Source organism: Epargyreus clarus, unplaced genomic scaffold, assembly GCF_041222505.1.
Source record: "Epargyreus clarus isolate Ecla_fem2 unplaced genomic scaffold, WU_Ecla_fem_2.2 ptg000007l, whole genome shotgun sequence".
NCBI lineage: Eukaryota > Metazoa > Arthropoda > Insecta > Lepidoptera > Hesperiidae > Epargyreus > Epargyreus clarus.
This window is the reverse complement of record NW_027332215.1, coordinates 21,491,609-21,510,820: the sequence shown is the minus strand read 5'-3', so window position 1 is coordinate 21,510,820 and position 19,212 is coordinate 21,491,609. Positions and strand designations below refer to the sequence as shown.

At 34.3% G+C, this 19,212-nt stretch overlaps 1 protein-coding gene across 11 annotated transcripts in view; it reads right to left on the bottom strand.

Annotated features, from left to right (window-relative positions):
- The window catches only part of Ack-like (activated Cdc42 kinase-like), a 35,844-nt gene that overhangs the window by 9,899 nt on the left and 6,733 nt on the right, over positions 1 to 19,212 (bottom strand). For 6 of the 11 annotated variants that reach the window (XM_073075095.1, XM_073075091.1, XM_073075092.1 and 3 more), the window contains 18 exons: positions 16,783 to 16,963; positions 15,323 to 15,496; positions 13,943 to 14,092; positions 12,977 to 13,125; positions 12,726 to 12,866; positions 12,482 to 12,641; positions 11,312 to 11,443; positions 10,810 to 10,907; positions 10,415 to 10,508; positions 9,103 to 9,369; positions 7,500 to 7,647; positions 7,043 to 7,117; positions 6,730 to 6,806; positions 6,239 to 6,337; positions 5,046 to 5,120; positions 3,635 to 3,718; positions 651 to 688; positions 257 to 382 (listed from right to left, as the gene is read on the bottom strand). In XM_073075095.1, the coding sequence (XP_072931196.1) occupies positions 257 to 382; positions 651 to 688; positions 3,635 to 3,718; positions 5,046 to 5,120; positions 6,239 to 6,337; positions 6,730 to 6,806; positions 7,043 to 7,117; positions 7,500 to 7,647; positions 9,103 to 9,369; positions 10,415 to 10,508; positions 10,810 to 10,907; positions 11,312 to 11,443; positions 12,482 to 12,641; positions 12,726 to 12,866; positions 12,977 to 13,125; positions 13,943 to 14,092; positions 15,323 to 15,496; positions 16,783 to 16,963 (2,268 nt within the window). The remainder of the gene's footprint in view (positions 1 to 256; positions 383 to 650; positions 689 to 3,634; positions 3,719 to 5,045; positions 5,121 to 6,238; positions 6,338 to 6,729; positions 6,807 to 7,042; positions 7,118 to 7,499; positions 7,648 to 9,102; positions 9,370 to 10,414; positions 10,509 to 10,809; positions 10,908 to 11,311; positions 11,444 to 12,481; positions 12,642 to 12,725; positions 12,867 to 12,976; positions 13,126 to 13,942; positions 14,093 to 15,322; positions 15,497 to 16,782; positions 16,964 to 19,212) is intronic. The other 5 variants (XM_073075094.1, XM_073075093.1, XM_073075090.1 and 2 more) reach the window with 3 other exon arrangements.

Below are 19,212 nucleotides of genomic sequence, written 5' to 3'. Positions count from 1 at the left end.
GGCAAACGTTGTGTTGCCGGTTCAGCTAGTAACATACATAAATTTATATATTTTTTATATATTTTAAATAAAAAAATGGTAACGGTGAACAACCCTTATCACTTAGGGGTAGCCGATTCTTAGACCTACTGAATATGCATATCAAGACCCATGGTTGTGTATCAGGCAAGTTTCGGAAGAAAACAGTGAAACTAAAATAGCAAAGTCTATATATAAATATAACGTACATAGATGCCAGTCATAAGTGTTCACTTACTTGCTGGTGATCTCGTTGGCGAGGGCGACAGCTGTATCCAAGGTCTTCATATCATGCGCTGACATCTGTTTCATAGTCCCGGTGTCGCAAGACTTTTTCTTCTCCGGTTTACCCAAAGTAAGGGACCTGCAAAGACATTGTGAGCTCAACTTTACTACTATACTAAAAGACGATTGTCAACTAGATATTGCTAGAAATAGTCCTTGAAAGAATATTAAGAATAAAATGGGATTTAAATAGAAAAAACCTTCACTAAAAATTGTGGGACACATATAAAACATACATAAATTCATGCAAAACAAAATGTGCAATGTGATTTAATTTTATGATTACTAAACTTTGAATGAAGTTAATGACGTAGTTTTCGATACATGAATTTAAAAAATGCAATTACCTCATAGGAGTTTCTGATTCGGAGAGTCTTGTGCTGCCCTGAAATCATTACCGTACAAGATCATGCATTATTGACAAAAACATTTAACTACATGGGGATGAAATTTGGGTAATAGACACAAATCAATGCTATATTACATAATGTATGGATAAAATTTAAAAGGGAAAGATTTTGCATAACACTAAAGTATAATAGAGTTAATCAAAGAACAGGTTACTGATATTTTCGAGAGCAGGTTAGGAACGTTACATAATTATGTATCGATATTTAGAGCAGATATTTTTATAGGCTGACACCTAGAAATTCAGAAATTAGTTATATCACAAATAAACCAACACATCGATAAAATCTCTAGGCATAAGCATCTCTTCACTGAAAATGATATTACAATTGACACTACAAAATGATGTTACGTAGATCTGAATTATAAAATTTAACTACTTACAAGTTCATATCAATAATAATAAACATCTTATGAATCTACTAGTAAAAAAATATAGAAAAGAGATCATAGTTTACTAAACCATGCATAACTGGAATTATCAATATCAGAATCCTTTGAAAGATGGTATTATTAGTATCGTTCAACCGGGGACTTACCACCGTCACACCTAGCCCGAAGCCGTCCATCGCTTTCGATGAAAAGATGTGGTTGTCGACTGAATTACTTGTGTAGCGATCATCTTAGCCCTCAGGAGTGGCAACACATCTGTGATAGGCTTTAGATAGTGGCCTACGATCATCATAATTCCAACACTACCAGCCTTGTATAATATCATAATTATTATTCTAAATATTTGATCCAAAGTCCTTTGCACTGAATATGTTCTACAAAGTTGTTTTATAACAACCCATATTAAAAACAAAACATTGTATCGAGCCCTTCAACAAACGCAGGACTATGACTATAGAAGTCAATTTTAAGGGCATCTATTTGTAGTCCGGCCGCTCACGAATGCACTCCTAAAGGTCAAAGAGTTATCGACGAGCTGCCCTAGCGACTCAGAATATAACATCAATTGGGCAACGCTATCTATCAAGATCAGGGAGTCCACATCGGTAAACTGAATTTTTAGTTATTCTTCATACTCTACTCATACTTCATGTAATATTAGAAAAATATTTTTGACTTTAAATTACAATAACTTTTCAAAGTTATATAGTTCAATCAGACACGACCTACCAGGAATGAAGTCTATGAGCGGCTAAACTACACATTACTTACTACATAGTACCTAACATTCTATATTAAAATAGTAAATAAGATAAATAAAACTGCACTCACCCTCGGTGGCCTCGTGCCACACGCGAAATAATTCCAAAAAGATTGCTTGTATAAAACAATACACATATTTTAAATGTCTAAATAATATACAATATTTTGTAGTCTCTAAATAAAAAAATGTACTAGAAAGTATTAAAAGCACAATATAATATAAAATGTGCACTAAATTATTTAAGACTAAAAAGTGCTCTTAGAATACCAATCACCATCCAGCACATTTTTTATTTGAATGACAAATTAGAAATAATGTTAAGATTATATTAATGTTAAGTAAATATCGATCTGCTCGTAAGTGTTATAGGCAAAAAAGCGTATAAATATATAAATACATTTCTTAAAAACAGATAATTTATGCTTATTATTAATTTGGTAATATTATCTGTTACTATTATCTATATGACACGACACGCTATCATATAATATGATGACTCCGGAGTGTGTTCTGAATCTAGTTTTTTTTGTGTCCATCTTACCAAATGCACTTAAAATCTTTGTGTAGATGTGTGTATAAGAAGCATTATTATTTTATTTTATTAGTGTATGCTTATCTACTGATTTCAATAAATGAACAAGTCTATAACAAAATGGCTATTGTTTTTATTAACAACTACGTGACTGGCGATCAAATTTACAACAAAATAGACGAAATAAATTCAATTTAATAGCATGAGTACTTTAAATTAATAATCATAAACTACACTATGTGAAACTGTGAAACCATGTAAGCCAACAATAAATTAGCGGCACTCGTATGTCTTACCCACTTGTAAGATCCAGTTTACAGATACACCTGAATAAACGAAATTTGGAAACAATTTATAAGGCCAATAAATGATTTATGGTTTTTACAAAACACCACGAAATTATTTATAATAGAACTATCAAAATACTTTAATAATTATTTAAACGAATTTATATAAGTGAAAGCGAAACAGTACGTAAACACCGTATTTCAGATTTATATGCCATTTTTTTTTCTTTGAGGATAGCAATTTTTTATCATAGAAATCTATATATCAACCAAATTTCAAATTAGCATCAAAAACACAGAAAAGAACTTATGACAACAAAATAAATGTACAAAATAAACTTGAACTGAACTTAAAGTATAACACAAAATAATTGATATTTGTTAACTTTGATTCCACTTTTCTTCTTTTTACTTTTTAAATAGCGTTCAGAGATATATAAAAATAAGATGCTCAATTAACACTACCATATTAACGAAGGCGTACATTTCATTACATATTATTTATTATAAGTTCAAATATCTTATCGTATTACATAATTGCAGTTGATTATTTAACATTAGGTCACAGAGTGCACAGCTTGTGAAAAACAACATCGGACTCATTATATGGACCGAAAACCCTAATATTTATATCACAACACTACTGAAAGTCACCTTTCTCAATCTTTATAGTGAGATTATCCGTACACTAATTTTTATATCAAGACCAACCAGTGCAGATAACTCATTAATAATTATATTGATAATATTGATTTGAGTAATATTTGATACAATTTTGATTTTTATTTCTTAAGAATCATAAATTCCGTCCTTATGTGGAAGCACGTTACGTATCAAAATTAAGGTTAAGGTTAATAAAAGTACATAAAAGTAAAAGCATAATAAATAATAATAAATAAAAAAAAATGATAAATAAAAATAATAACAAAAATAAAAAAAAATACATACACGATCCAATCCCCTATTCACGTATGACCAAAATACGGAGTCCACTTCTTTTAACAAACTTTCACTGAAGTCAGTATTTCCCTTCTGTAAAAGAATCGTTTGATTGCTTTGCTAATTATTGCGTTTAAGCAAATAGGGAGTTATTTTTGAACAATTTGAACTCGAAGTTGTAATTTGAAGTCGTAGAATGTATTGTGAGTTATAAACTTAGTGGAGACTGTTATGGTTGTGTATTTTCTGTGTCAATTACAAACCAGTCAGTAACAGCAATAGTAATATTAATGAAAAATCATAAACATTATTTTTTTGTTTGCCTCAATAAAAAGACCAACTATTAAAAAAGGTACTACACGTTATTAACACATATTAATCAAAAGTAAAATATCAAACAAAGTCATCAAAATAAAAAATCAAAGTAAATATTTCGTTCGTATATTAAAATAGCCAAACGTCATTTCACGATGTCATCGTTTTCTTTTTGTAAGAAACAGCATTTGAAGAAAGTTTCAAGTTACTGAGATTTTGAGACACACGATATTATTAGGTCCAATAAATAAAATTTGCCTAACAAAGTTAGATGTATTCAATAATGAATCTAATCTGTATCTGTTATGTGCAAAAAACTTAAGAAAGATATGAAATAATCAGTTCATAGGTTTGCTTTTTTTATGGCTACCCTAACGACGCCACATTCATAGTTTATCTATTAAGGTTGTATGGCATATTTCATTATTGTGAAATATTTGTATGTTAACACCAGCTGACCCGTGCCCACTTCGTTAGGCGTTAATTATATTTTTGTGACACATTTATGTTAGGAGAGCTAATAGAGAACAACATTTTTCATAAACATTATGTTCGTCTATAGCGAAACGTTTAATTTAGTATTTCCGAAGATTAGCCCTTACAAATAAAAAAACAATGAAAGTTACAAATTTTACCTCTTTATAATATTACGAGCTTTTTCCCGCGGCTTCGCTCGCGTTACGAAGTAATATTTTCATCCCCTATTTTATCCCCTTGGGGGTAGAATTGATCAAAATCCTTTCTTAGCGGATGCCTACGTCATAACATCTACCTGCATGCCTAATTTCAGCCCGATCCGTCCAGTGGTTTGGGTTGTGCGTTGATAGATCACTATGTCAGTCAGTCACCTTTGAGTTATATATATTTAGATAGTATAGTATAGATTGGTTAAAACGTTGGTTATTCAACTTCGATTATTTATATCAGTTATCCAAATAGGGGTATAAGAGGCACGAAGGATAAGTAATTTGACACCGTACCAGGATTAGGTACTTCGAATCACACCGATTTTAATAGACTAGTGTATAACAGTTACTTTATTTTTCGAATGGCTATTTTAATATAACGTGACGTATTAATTACATGTATTTCAAATATCACTTACTTGCACGACCGGACTGTCCAGCAACTCCGAATCAGATTTATTGGCGTTGTTATTTGTATCGTTGGTGGGGCTTTCCTGTTATAACAAAAATTATTTACTTAGTAACAAGTACTTATATTGTAGTGTAGCTTCCCGAGTGTAGCTCCACATTTTTTGTTTGAAAAAGTTCTTTCGTTTCGATAGCTAACTTACTTAATAATATGATGCTACCATATTAGTCCTCATCTTTGATTACAGATTCATGGGCGACAGTAGCCACTTACCACTAGATTGACTGCATGCTCGCTTCCTACTTTAATATTGTAAAATACCCGACGACCCGTGGCGGAGAGGTCACCCTACCGGTCTGACGCGCAGAGGGTCCCGGATTCGACTTCGGCTAAACAGATGACACAATGCTAAATTTGGGTTTCCGTTTCTGGGTCTGGATGTTTGTGTATTTGTCTCCGTGTGTGTCCATATTTACATAGCATCCACGATACAAGGATGGATCTCGTGGGGCTGTGAGCGTAGAAGGCGTTTTTTTAACTCGCTTTTATTAGCTTGCGTTGTATTTATGTATGTATGTATGTATGTAATGAAATCTTTGAGCATAATTTTTACCAACTTCCACAACTCTGATTAATTTGGAACTTTGCACACGTATCAAGGACCGATGACAATACAATAATTTGATAACAGTTTCCCGTTATGCTTATTTCATTAATTCCTCAATTTATAACTTTGTCACAGACTAAAAAATAAAAAAATGAAATATAGTTTAAAAAACTAAAAAGACACGCTTTTATTACTAATCGAATTTTACTCTGAATTTAAACTATTTACTCTTAGACTCTTTGTCATTAAAAATATTAATATTATAAAATAAGCCCATAGATTAGTAAAGATTACTCACTCCTAATAAGAAAATGTAACCAGTTTTGACAATTGAAATTGTCAATGTCATATATTTTCGTGTTTGATAAATAATTTGAAATTTAGTAGATCATTTACGAATAAAACGATATTTCTCCGCACTTTTACTCCGATTGCATGTTTTTGGTCACTTAACTGCGCATGTCGGCATTGTTCCGCGGATATTTCACCATGATAGCCATTAAATGACTGAAATGTCAGCCGTTTCAAGCCATTTAATGGCTTCCATCAATTACAAGGCGGTGAGATATCTATACTTATCTATGAATAAACCGTACCGTATCAGTGTCGGAGATCTCGTGGTACTCGTGGACGTCGTCGTCCAGCGCGGCCGCCCTCTCCTCGCTCTTGGAACGGCCGAGTGTAGCGCTCTTCACCTGTAATATTCAATTTACTTCATATTATCTGTAACGCTACATTAATTTATTTATATTTGCATAGAATTGTAATACTTTTAAGAAGTACTTTTTTATTATACTATGTTAATAAGTGTCCATTTAATTGCTCGAGAGTAACAGTCTTGCGGGAAACTATATAAAATGAAAGTTTCGAGAACGAATTGTGAGATAAAATTAAACTGTTATTGGATATTTTATTATATAAATTAGTCTTTCATAAATAATTAGCTTATATGTATCTGTACATTCTATACATTTAAATAATTTACATTTAAATAGCAACTGCAATCAAATCCATCATTCAATCAGCAAAATTTGAGATTTATTTTTGATTTCCCATAGACATGTTATAATTATAAACGGTATCATACCTTATTGATGATACTCTTGCTGGTTGTTGGGTCGAGATACTTGCTGAATTTCTTGAATGTCTTAGTTTTTGTGTCAGCTGAAAAATTAAAAATAGTAAATAATGCAATAGCTGCCAGTGCTTCACAACGTTTATATTAGTTATGTGTAGTAATATTAAAATATAATACAATATCAAAATTCCATGGAAATTACTTTTTTGGGAACAACGTAATTGTACAATAAAATATCTAAATCAAAGATCTCCATAGTTGAAAAGTATTGAGATTGCATGGTTGTAAATTATAACTGGAATATACAAATGATGAGACTTACGCGACGTCTCTCCTTCATCGCTGTCAGTGGGCTTCAGAATCGGATACGGCCTACGCATCGGTAAGGGGCCCACATCTACAAAGTAAAAACGATAATAAGTCGTTAAGTGCAATAAAGCAATATAACTAATCATTTATGTGTACATCCTGCAGTGACAATGACAGATATTATCCACATCAATGTAGGTAGACTGCACACTATAATATAAAAATCTTTGTTTTGTAGGTATCGTAGGTATAGTCCGCGTAAAACTGCTAGTCCGCTCTGAACATAGAAATGAATCGCGTCGCCATAGGAAATTGTATTACTACACCTGTTGGCAACAACTTCAGAGCGGATTAGCAGTTTGGCAATAACTATAACTTCCTAATGTTACATACTGATATTACATGGTTGGTTAGAATCCTACACGATTAGAAATGAAGAATGCGAAGTGTTTCACTTGAAAAATACCTACATGGCAAGTCCACTTCATCGAAATCCGGGTTGAGATTGCGTGGGTAGGGCGGCTTGCACCTGCCCGCCTTGGTGTGCGACGGCGAGTTCAGCAGCGGGATCTCCATGTCGTCCGCCGGCTTGTACGGTGTCACCACTTGATGCGGCGGCTGTGAGCGTATGTTTGTATGTTTGTATGTAACATAGATTAGTAAATATTACTCACTCCTAACAAGAAAATTTAACCAGTTTTGACAATTGAAATTGTCACTGTCATCTATTTTTGTGTTTGAAAAATATAAAACTTTTTCTTCGATTTCGTGTTTTTGCACCACTTTACTGCGCATGTCGGCATATTGTTCTGCGTAAATTACACCATGACAGCCATTAAATGGCGGACAGAATTGTCATCAGTTTAAGCCATTTAATGGCTTCCTTCAATTACAAGGCAGTGATAGGCTATACTTATCTATGTAAGTAACAGCTGTTATGCGTCACCATACGCCCGGTTGAACGTGTGTGTATGAGTGTAAAAGTGCGATTTTTTTTATATTTGTGCGTGTGCGTTTGTTGTGTGTATGTATGTGAAGATTATTTGTATATGTATATACGATTACACTTGCCATTTAGTTGCTAATTTTACTGTTTTATTTTTTAAAGTTATAGTTATAGTGCTTTTATTTTTGGATTATACTACTAGTATACTAGAAATATTGTAAAGTCACAGTGCGTATGCGCTAAGGTTAGATTGTCGTATGTAATAATTCAAATACACCTAGCAGTAAGTGCCTGCTGCCGGCCATTTATAGTATATAATGGTACAAAAAATATATTGTTATGTGTTTATCTAATGAAGAAAATTCTGAAAATACAAAATCAAATACCAAAAACCTATAATTTCGACCTCAATAAATCTTTAACAATCATATGGATTGCGCCTGACATTGTCCAAATAATCCCAGATGCGAAATTTCGCTTAATAATGTTGATAATGATGATAATGATTGCTGAAGTTACACTTCTCCAGGCGCTTTAGAGTGATAAGGTTAATAAACAGTTTATCGTTCACAAGAGACACGGTAACGATAACATTAAGTCAGTCATTAAATATTTTATATTTTTTAACACAAGTATTTTATTGCTTCTTCATATTTATTTCATTGCTCTCGGCTTTAATTTTTTATTACGATTTAGTTAGCCTGTAAGTTTTTTAAAGAAGTATAACTTCTACGCGCGTATGATTTACACTTACGCCAACTTTTGAAATTAAATAACTAATATACTCTTATAAGCATAAACTCACATAAGCTAAATAAAACAAAAAGCTATTGACAATCATTACGCCATAGATTTAATTAAATACTGTCTATCTATCATGCAACATCACTTACGTATTGTTGATGACTTTTAATCTCTATTTATAAATAGATAATCTCAACAGACTAACTTTAATCTCATTCTTCCACGAAGCCTTATATCGTAGCGACTGTTGTTTTTTTGGTAATTCGCTTGCAACCTATTGCACTGTCATCGTAAGATTAAAGTAATAGCATTTTCCACGAATCGGTCACGGTAAATAGTTTTATACTCAAACACATATAATCACGTTAATCATATAAACTTACGTGAAGGGAACTTACGCAGCCGGCGGGATCGAGGAACGAGATATCTCCGAAGTAGGCGCCGTCGAGGCCTACGTGTCCTGTGTGCTTCACGTCGCCCTGAGGGCTAGATATCATGCTCCTTTGTATGGTGCGTTTCCCCTGGTACGTGTGCCGTTTCACATCGGACCGGGAGAGTAATGGCCGAGTGGTGCGACACGAACGACCCAAACTGCGCGACGGCAACGCCGATAGCGCGCTCGGCGCATTATTTCGCAGTTTTGGAAATGGCTGTGAATAATGATCATGATGATGACCCCAACGTTTATTAGTGACGGAAATGACAATGGAACAGGCTACCTGTCTGTGTGTACACAACCAAAGGGTTAACTCACAAAACTTGGCGCCCAGAATGTACTGCCTTTGATACAAAAAACAAAATGTAATTTACGTTTAGTGTAAAATTTTGTAAAATAAAAAAGAGCAGTAATTCTGTTCATCGGTTTAAAACTTTCGTTTCCCTTAACCATATTACTAAAACACCCACCACAAAATATAAAAAGAGCTTTTTCATACTGGAAAATTGTGAGCAATAGTTAGAAAAATTTGCAGCGAATATACGCACTACGACAAATAAGAACTGCACGGGTGATTTCGTAGCTATGATAATTTATCTATTAAGCTCGAAGAAATATTCAACCTTCTTTTGATGTAACGGTTGATCAGTTCACGTAATGAAATTAAATAAAATAATATAAGAAATAACACAAAGCATGTACTTTGTAATTTAAAGTTTTTAAAAGTATCTATTATGCATAAAATTCGAAAACAGTCCACGAAAAGACACGTGTCGGAGCTGCACAGGGAAAAATCATAAAAGTATCTGTTGTGCATAAATTCGAAATACACGAAAAGACATGTGTCACAGCCGCACAGGGAATCATCTAATGAAAGGTATGTATGACCTTGGTGCTTACACTAAATTTATTACTAAATATTAGCTACTCAGTAATAATATCTCCACAAGTTTGCATTAGAATTATGCGACTGCGATAGGCGCAGTCCCTAGCAATTGGAAAGAGAAAGAGTTGCAGCCATGACATGAAATAACCGCCGCATCTTTGCGTAGTAACGTTTTTGGAAGGCTCATTAATTACAAGTATGAAAAATCTGCTGCAACACACTTGCATGAAAACAACTTTGCGCGTATGCAATTAGTACAACAAACAAAACTCCAAAACTGTATGCAATTAGTATATCAAACAACCGCAGTCTAGGATCGTAAACTAAGAAGAGAGGAAGTGAATCACTCGCAACTGACATTCATATCACCCACCTCCGGCCTACAATAGGGTTTGGTTTGTTCCGGATCGAATACGCCGCAAGTGCCGCCTGGGAGGACACCGTACCACATGCCAGTGTTCATATACCTGCAACGATTTCAGTTTTCTCCCTATGATCATGTATAATTTGCTCACATGCGTATGCCATTTATAATATCTTATAATTATCACTGTGAGTATCAAAAAAAGATAAACTTCAGTTATACATGCATAACTATTAATTAAAATAATCGAATGTGTACGTACATTCCGTTAAAACAAATCCGAATCCAATGAATGCATGAAGTGAATGAATGAATGATGTACCAAATGTTATTATGATCGATTAATACACTCCCCGTAGTAAATCTTTCACAGCCTGTAATATTAACGATTGTTGCATACGTACTGTTTGTTGAGAACCGTTATGATTTGGCCTGCCTTATATTCCAGGAAATTTCCTCGTCTGCCGTCTTCCGATTTATTATAATTTACTGTAGCCTGCACCTATAGTCACAAGAACATATACATCAGACGAATTATGTATGTATATTTGTTAGTTAGTAAATAAAATACGATATACTAAATAATTCTCAGCAATTTTCATTAATTATATCTATCCAATATAATTTTTTTTTTGTTTAAATTAAGTTTCTACTAATAAAATGTGTAATCTGAAAATCACTTCAAGTATTTTTTCCTGACAACTGTAGGCACCCACAATATAAACTTGCAACAATATAAGATAACGAGTAAGTATAGTCCGCGTAAAACTGCTAGTCCGCTCTGAATATAGAAATGAATCGCCTTAGCAAATTGTATGACTACACCTGCTCACAATCACTTCAGAGCGGATTAGCAGTTTGGCGCAGATTATTAACTTATATTTTATAACAGAAAAGTAAGTCTACCTGTTCAGGTCGTATTGCTCTTAGCATCTGACACAAGTCCTTAAACCTCGGTCGGTCGACCGCCTCGTGTTCCCAACAGTGCAACATTAGAGTGTAATACGCCGCCGGACAACATTCTGGTCTCTCTAACCTCTGTAATACGCATCATATTAAACATGTTAGTCATGACATTAACACAAATAAAATAAAAACCACATTATTTTTATCTCCTTACCTTATCATTAACATTCCCAAATGAATCAACTTACCTAATACTTACATTACCGAGCAAACTTGATGAATGAATTTACACAATGTTGATACTGTCTTTTTTATTTCAAGCAAATTTGATTAATAATGCTTTAATTTAATTTAAAAAAATAAATAAATAAAAATATTTTATTGATAACACAGTCACATTTACAAGTCGCAAGAGCCCTGTACTTGGTTTTAGACCTGTGTTACAGTTACTCCGCTCATCCACCGGAACTTCATACAGTGTGTTATTCAACAAACATGACATTATTTTTTTTTTAAATTACAAATTTCAAGCCTTAACTAAATAATGTGTGTGCGTGTGTGTGTGTGCGTGTGTGTGTTCGTGTGTGTGTGTGTGTGCGTGTGTGTGTGTGAGTGAGTGCGTGTACGTGTATAAAAATACCAGTTATCTATTAAATGTTGAACCTACAATCGATCGATGAATATATTGCTCTGTTTCATCGTTGTTTAGTTCCTGTAAGTTTTGTGTTACTAGCCTTTTAACATAATTCGGGACAGAGAATAAATATTGAGTTTTGTATTAAACTTATTGTAAAGGTAGGCGGACATGAAGGCAAATTGTTTCTTTTTAAACATTGTTCGACATCGCGGGATCTGACAGACAGGGGGGCTTCTACGTTTACATTGTAGAGGATAACAGTATGGAAGATGTGTATGAAGCTTCATTATGCAGTTTAATATATAAATTTGACGTGTGGTCAGTAATTTGTAAGTACTATGCAGTTGCAATTTTAAATGTTATTTTGAAATAAGAAGCACTATCTATATTTACAAAGCGATGCACCATAAATCAAGTGGGCACTGGCATTGCACGTAACTTTGTAGAATGTGCATTATAAACAGACAAAAAGTGTATATAAAAAGAATCCTCGCTTGTTTTAAAAAGTTTAAAAAGTTACAAATGGATTCAACCTGACAGTTGGGTGCATCAATGGCCTCGAGTATCTGCTGCCCAGAGAAAGCAGCCCAGGGTTGGAAGCCATACGTGAACATTTCCCACAGACAAACACCGAAGGCCCACACGTCGCTCGCCGACGTAAAACGCAAATACAAAATGCATTCTGGGGCGCACCTGCCACGGAATAACAATTCTTTACTACTAGAAACATTATGTATAGATATGCTATAAAAACAAATAATCCATATATCGACTTACCAAGCAACAGGTAATTTAAGATTAACATTATAATTTGTTTGATAATAATCCTTTCCTACGCCTAAGGCTCGCGACAACCCGAAGTCCGATATTTTTACTTTATCTTTGGTGAAAACCAATATATTCCTTGCAGCTAAGTCCCTGAAAATTAGGAAGTCATTTAATACAAAAGTGGTGCATTGTCAGCATTAGACACTACACAAACTAGGTAAGACATGGTATGACAAAAAATCTAGATAAGACATACATACCTATGAATCAGTCTTTTTTGTTCGAGATAAGTCATTCCATCACAGATTTGTTCCGCAAACTCGCAAAGAGTCGGCACGGGAAAGTTAGGCCTTAAGGAAACCTCACGGAGGCACTCTAGAAGTGATCTAAGGGGGGCGAGTTCTGTGACCTAAAAAAAAATAATTAAATTTTATTCTACGTAAATGATCTATCTTAACGATTCACATTGGTCGGATTGTTTAATGTATGATAACGTTGTTCAATAATATTACGACACTAACGTAGCTGGCCCACTACCGTGGCCCAATACCACGATGTTTATCGCTTTAGCTTCTATGGGGTGGCGCAAAATTAATCACCCCATTTTGTTTTTGAATAACTTTTGTTCTGATACAGACACAAATTTCTGTCAACGCTGGTGAAAGACACTCGACAGATATCATATTTTCTAATTAGCAAAAAAAAGTTACAGGTCCTGGTAAAGTCTTCTATTACTCAAAATCACTTTTTTTATTCAGTACAAAAGTTATTAAAAAACAAAATAGGGTGATTAATTTTGCGCCACCCTGTACATCTACAATTTTTAGTCACTGCTCGGTATGTCTCCCTTAATTAGCACCTTTCCAAATGTCCGGTGGCCCTTACCGGTCAATTATGAGTTCACCTATAAAAATTACTGGTGTAATTTAGTCAAATTCAAAGTTTTAACTTAACATCAACCCTTAAAATACACTGCTGGAGGACTGTGTGCCTCCGCAAGGTGGATTCGGAATACTTACCGCACTTACCGGCTCATGTTGGCAACCATACGTGTATTACTTAGGAAAGGGACCATTTTCCCAGGGGAGCAGCCCATTTCCAACATTAAGTATATGTCTTACTGGCTTCCTACAGCCACAGGAAGTCATGGAGCCAGAAAGGTGCTATTGTAGACAACTATTTACTTCGCCACTAGGCACGGGCGATGGAAGGCGGCTACCACTTACCAACATTAGATTGTCCAAATGTAAAACAACACCGTAAAGTCGCACCACATTCGGGTGTTCAATACTGTGCATCACAGCCGCCTCCTTCAAGAATTCCGTAGAGTTGGAAGTCATACGCTCGTGACCTAGACATTTTATTGCCACTTGAAGCTGAAACCGAAAACGTTTATAATAAGAACCATATGTGTAACAGAAACTAGTGATCAACTTAGCTTAATACCTTGATTTTTTTGTCGTTCCCTTTTATAAGTTTTGTATCACTTTCTATAATATGTTTATAAATTTATATTCTATGTAATGTTTTAATATCTCAATATTAAAATAACGACTAGAAACATTACATATAAATATATATTATATATATTACTAGCTGACCCGGCAAACGTTGTGTTGTCATATAAATAAAAAAATGTTAAGGGTGAACAACCCTTCTCACTTAGGGGTATGAAACATTGATAGTAGCCGATTCTCAGACCTACTTAATATGCATATAAGATTTGGTGAAAATCGGTAATGCCGTTTCGGAGGAGTACGGGTGACTAAAATTGTGACACGACAATTTTATATATAAGATACAGGTACCTGTAGTTTTGTACAGTTTTATGTGAATTTATATGAATAATTCAGGTTGGTTGCAGTTTTGAATTTCTAACCAATTTTATTCAGGACTGTAGTCGATACCTAATATTCTTGGGACTGCAAGGATATTTGCTCACGATTGACGACAAGGTTGCTCAAAACATCATAAGATCAGTAAACAAAAGTTTGTGAAATCTTATTCAAAAGTATTCAGAATGTTGATCCAAATTCAATTTTGATTTCGAAATATACTAATATAATGTACTAAGATGTACCTGTGTGTTATTATTAGTGTATTATAAGTGCACCATACAAGGATATTTTAGTAAGACTTACAAAAATATTGTTTTATTAACAACAATGTTTCCTAACCAACATTCATAAAATAAAATAAAACTCGTAATGCAACACATTACCATTAACAAGAATAAGTTCACGATTATTAGACACTAATAATTTTGTAGGTAAATGAGTAATATATGGCGTTATCGTGTTTCAGCCCTTTCCTTCCTTTTGGACGCATGTCTTATATTTCAGACAAATGGAAGTCCAATACCAGGTTTACGTAGTCGCTGAATGCAGAAAAATGTACGCGAGTATGTAAATAACCTACTCGGTACTCGCTACAACGCTCGACCGTTCTTCGCAGGATGTAAGGTTTTCAACAAGAATCAAAAGATGACGGGCCAGCAATCGTGCGCAGCGTTTAGATAATCGTCATTGTTCGGAGAACTAATTAGCGGAATGTTCGCGGGTAAGTAAGCATTACAATAATAAATAAGTAAACAAATATATAAATACCCTCTGTTTTCCAGTATTCCACGTGCCTTGTTGTACTACTCCAAATTGTCCCATTCCGAGCTCTTTATTTATAGTTATATCTTCTATAGATATTATATGTTTAGTGGGTACTATTACATTGCTTTCTGAAAATGGTTGCGTGTCTATAGGACTAGGGGAGGGGCTCTGTGGTACCTAGAAATTAGAATTACTTTTAGCTCATGATAAAGTAAATATAAACAATAAACAACCATGCCACACATATGACAACAGCTACCTACCTAAACATGCAATCCACAATACACAATAACAACTATTAGAAAAAATATACAGCACTGGTTTAGACGGCCCTGATGGACTTCGGGTCTAGAACTAAGTGTTATGGGATTTAAAAAGTTTGGAATTATAAAAATAAATCCGCAAAAACATATGAAGCTGCATAGCAAACTGTTAGTGGACATCTTGATCAAATATGTCAAGTCAACAAATTTTATTTAAGAGCTATTAAAAACTACTTATGCCGTTTGGCACTTGTCGTAAACTCCAAACCCCTGCAAACGTTTGGCGTAATTTGTTTTATACTAGTTAGTACACGAACCAAGTCAAACGAATATCCACGAATAAAGTATCTACACGTTTGAGTTATTAATGGTTTTCAACACATTGATAAGCTAATGGATGCAGCATTCGAGTTACTACAAAATAACGTTTTTCTTTAATTTGTTAGTGAAATTTTTGCATCACACATACAAAATTACAACTTAAGTGCGACTGTTGCAATTTTTTCATGTTTTAGTGCTTTCTATTCAAACTTTTTAACCGCAGACCCGAAGTCCACTAGCTCGTAGATCAATGATATACAAGCATGGGTTTAATTTGATCATAATACGATTCTATGCCCTTATATTGAATACTATCTAGTAACTATTGCGTAGTTACTAAGAGTTACTAGACGAACTATTCAAAAATATGATTATGAATTATTTATAAGGGTCACAATTTATATTCAGCGTTTGACCTGTAACTTGCATTGAAGAAGCCCGGTATACTCTGAAAACGTATCTTTTATGCAGAAATGTTAAAATGAAAAATATAACCTTCTCTAAGTTACTTCGTTTCTTCAATACCTATAGGTTTTTAAAACAGTATATTTATACTCGTTTGTAACATATTTCGAAATAAATCCAAATTAAAAAATGGGAAATGAATATCATTAATGGAAATTATTTTGGATAATGCCAGTTCAGAAAATTATTTTAAATTTTAATTTCGGACATGATAAGCGACGCTTAGACTTACACTTCCTAAGAAAATCTTTCAATTTCAAATTCGAGAGAAAGAAACCTAGAAATAGTCCCTATGTTGTTTATGTCATTGTGTCACTGCTGGTCACCACATACCATTTTTCGACTGAGGACAAAAGTTTGCATGCCGAGTAGGTACTCCGCTGACATTGGACCAAATAAGTATAAAAAACTTACTATTTCGCTCTTTGTTTTTGGAATCAATAATTTCTTGATCTTATTCATATATGGATTGGGAAAATGTTTTCCGTATATCTTCCTGTATCGACGAATTTCTGGTTTTGAGAGACCTATTTGATGCAAGTCAGTATTTGCAACATACTTCAATTGTGATATCTTATTTACCTTTAATATTTCCCTGAAACAAAAATATCATAATCATTCGTCGCCAAAATAAGTAAGCTTCGAAAGAAAAGCAAATTCGCAGATTTGTAAGCAGCATAGCATTTCCAGTAGATGCACAAACTAAAACACAGGCATTGTATGGATGACGATATGTAAACTGTATTCAGGGAGATGAACTCGGATAACAGAGAAAAAGTTCTGACTCACAAAGGTAAGCTGAATAGACTTTTTTAGGGTTTCGTACCCAAATGGTAAAAACGGAACTCTATTAGAGTCCGCGCCAAACTGCTACTCCGCTCTGAATATAGAAACGAGTCGTGTCGCAGCAGCAAATTGTATATATTAGCGGGATGAAGACATCGTTGCCCTTACTCTTGCTACGGATTATATGCTTGTAGTTATGTTCGACCTCATTGGCTTTCTGACTACACCTACGCGCAACAACTTCAAAGCGGACTAGAAGTTTGGCGTGGGCTATACTAAGCCTAATTTGTCTGTTCGACTGTCACAGGGCTCTATCTCTTAAAGCTTAGTATACTTGAAATTTTATAATAACGGTATATAACGTTTGCTATAATAACAAATACTAAAAGTAAAAAAGTGGAATATAAAAGAGGGTCCAAATACAAGAAATCAACGCGCAGACGTTACCACACACGCCATCGGTACTCACATATACCTAATAAGTTGTCAGCGCACATATCGGTGACCTTCCAACAGATGACGTTACTTGCATGAACATTTTTGGTGGTACAGAAGCCTCCATGCGTGCGAGTTTGAGTCGTACTTAACATATATAGACTTGAGTAGCAAACGAGCTTGCAGTCCAAGTGATGATAAGACGTCACTGCCGCCCATGAACATCTGTGACTATCTACATATACACCACCACTTATACAAATCGATGATTTCAAGTAGAACCTACCCTTCCCGAGACTATTGACTCCACACAATTACAATTCCACTTAAACGCAAGAATTGCTTTATGCTAAAAGAGGAGTGTCAGTGTACCTCCTTGGTCGAACCATACTGCCTTTACCACTTTTTGCTATAAATGAGCCTTATTCTCGAGCAATATAATTAATTATTGTTCACATCTAATAACCATTTATCATAAACCTATCTGGTTATTAGTGTGCAATTGTGTGACATAACGCTGGTTCATCTCCTTGAATACACTATAATGAGTAGTATGCTTCAGTGATTATGTGAATACTGGGGTTATAATGGAATTTTCCATATTTTCGACTCTAAAAGTTACCACTAATTTGAAATATTCCACACTGAAATGCGTATAACCTAGCCATACTGTGCTTTATGAGAGAACACAATGTCCAGCAGTGGAAAAGTCCGTCCCAACCAATAACAAGTACGCAACAGGCATTGCAGCCATGAGATCTCCTTTCATTAAACCACACATTTTAATGTTTCTTATGTTATTTTGCCATTTTTCCTTTAAAATTTCCTGTAATATCTTAAAAGCTAATAGGTACTTACTATATATTTCATATTATATTCTCTGATCGATCACCTCTCCCTTCAATATCACAAAATAAAAATATAACATGTAAATCGAATTCTTCCAAGAAGTCCAAGAACGTCCCAAATCTGTTTTGTAAATAATAGCTTGTTCGGAAAGTAATGTCGTTTTTTCTCGACATAGGATTTAATTGTATTTTTTGTGTGTGAAAAAGTTAAATTGAGTCTACGCAGTAGTTTTTGGTTGGTGCCCTTTTATATATGGAGCAATGCCGCTTGCATTTCCGTTATATTTTAATTATTTACAGGTGCAAACACTTCAAATCAGAAAAAAAACTTGTGTGTATGGAGAAGATGTGTTGCGAGTACTCCAGTGCCAGAACTGGTTTACAAAATTTTGATCCGGCAATTCTGATGTCGAAGATGCACCACGTTCTGGTAGGCCGATTGAGGCTGATAAAGGCAAACCGGCCAATAATAATACGCGAGATCGGCCAGAATTTAAATTTATCGAAATAAACCGTTTATAAATACTTGAAAGGCCTGGATTTAAGCTCGAAGTTAGATATATGAGTTCCCCGATATTCCACGATGAAAAATTTGTGATGTCGTGTTGACGTCTATGTTCCCTTAACGTCAGGAAAATAATCCATTTTTGAAGCGAATGGGATATACTGCCACACCCACCATATTCTCCAGATCTAGCGACTTCAGATTATTATTTGTTCCGATCACTGCAATATTTTTTGGACAGTTAAGCCTTTACTTGAAACAAAGAGGTCA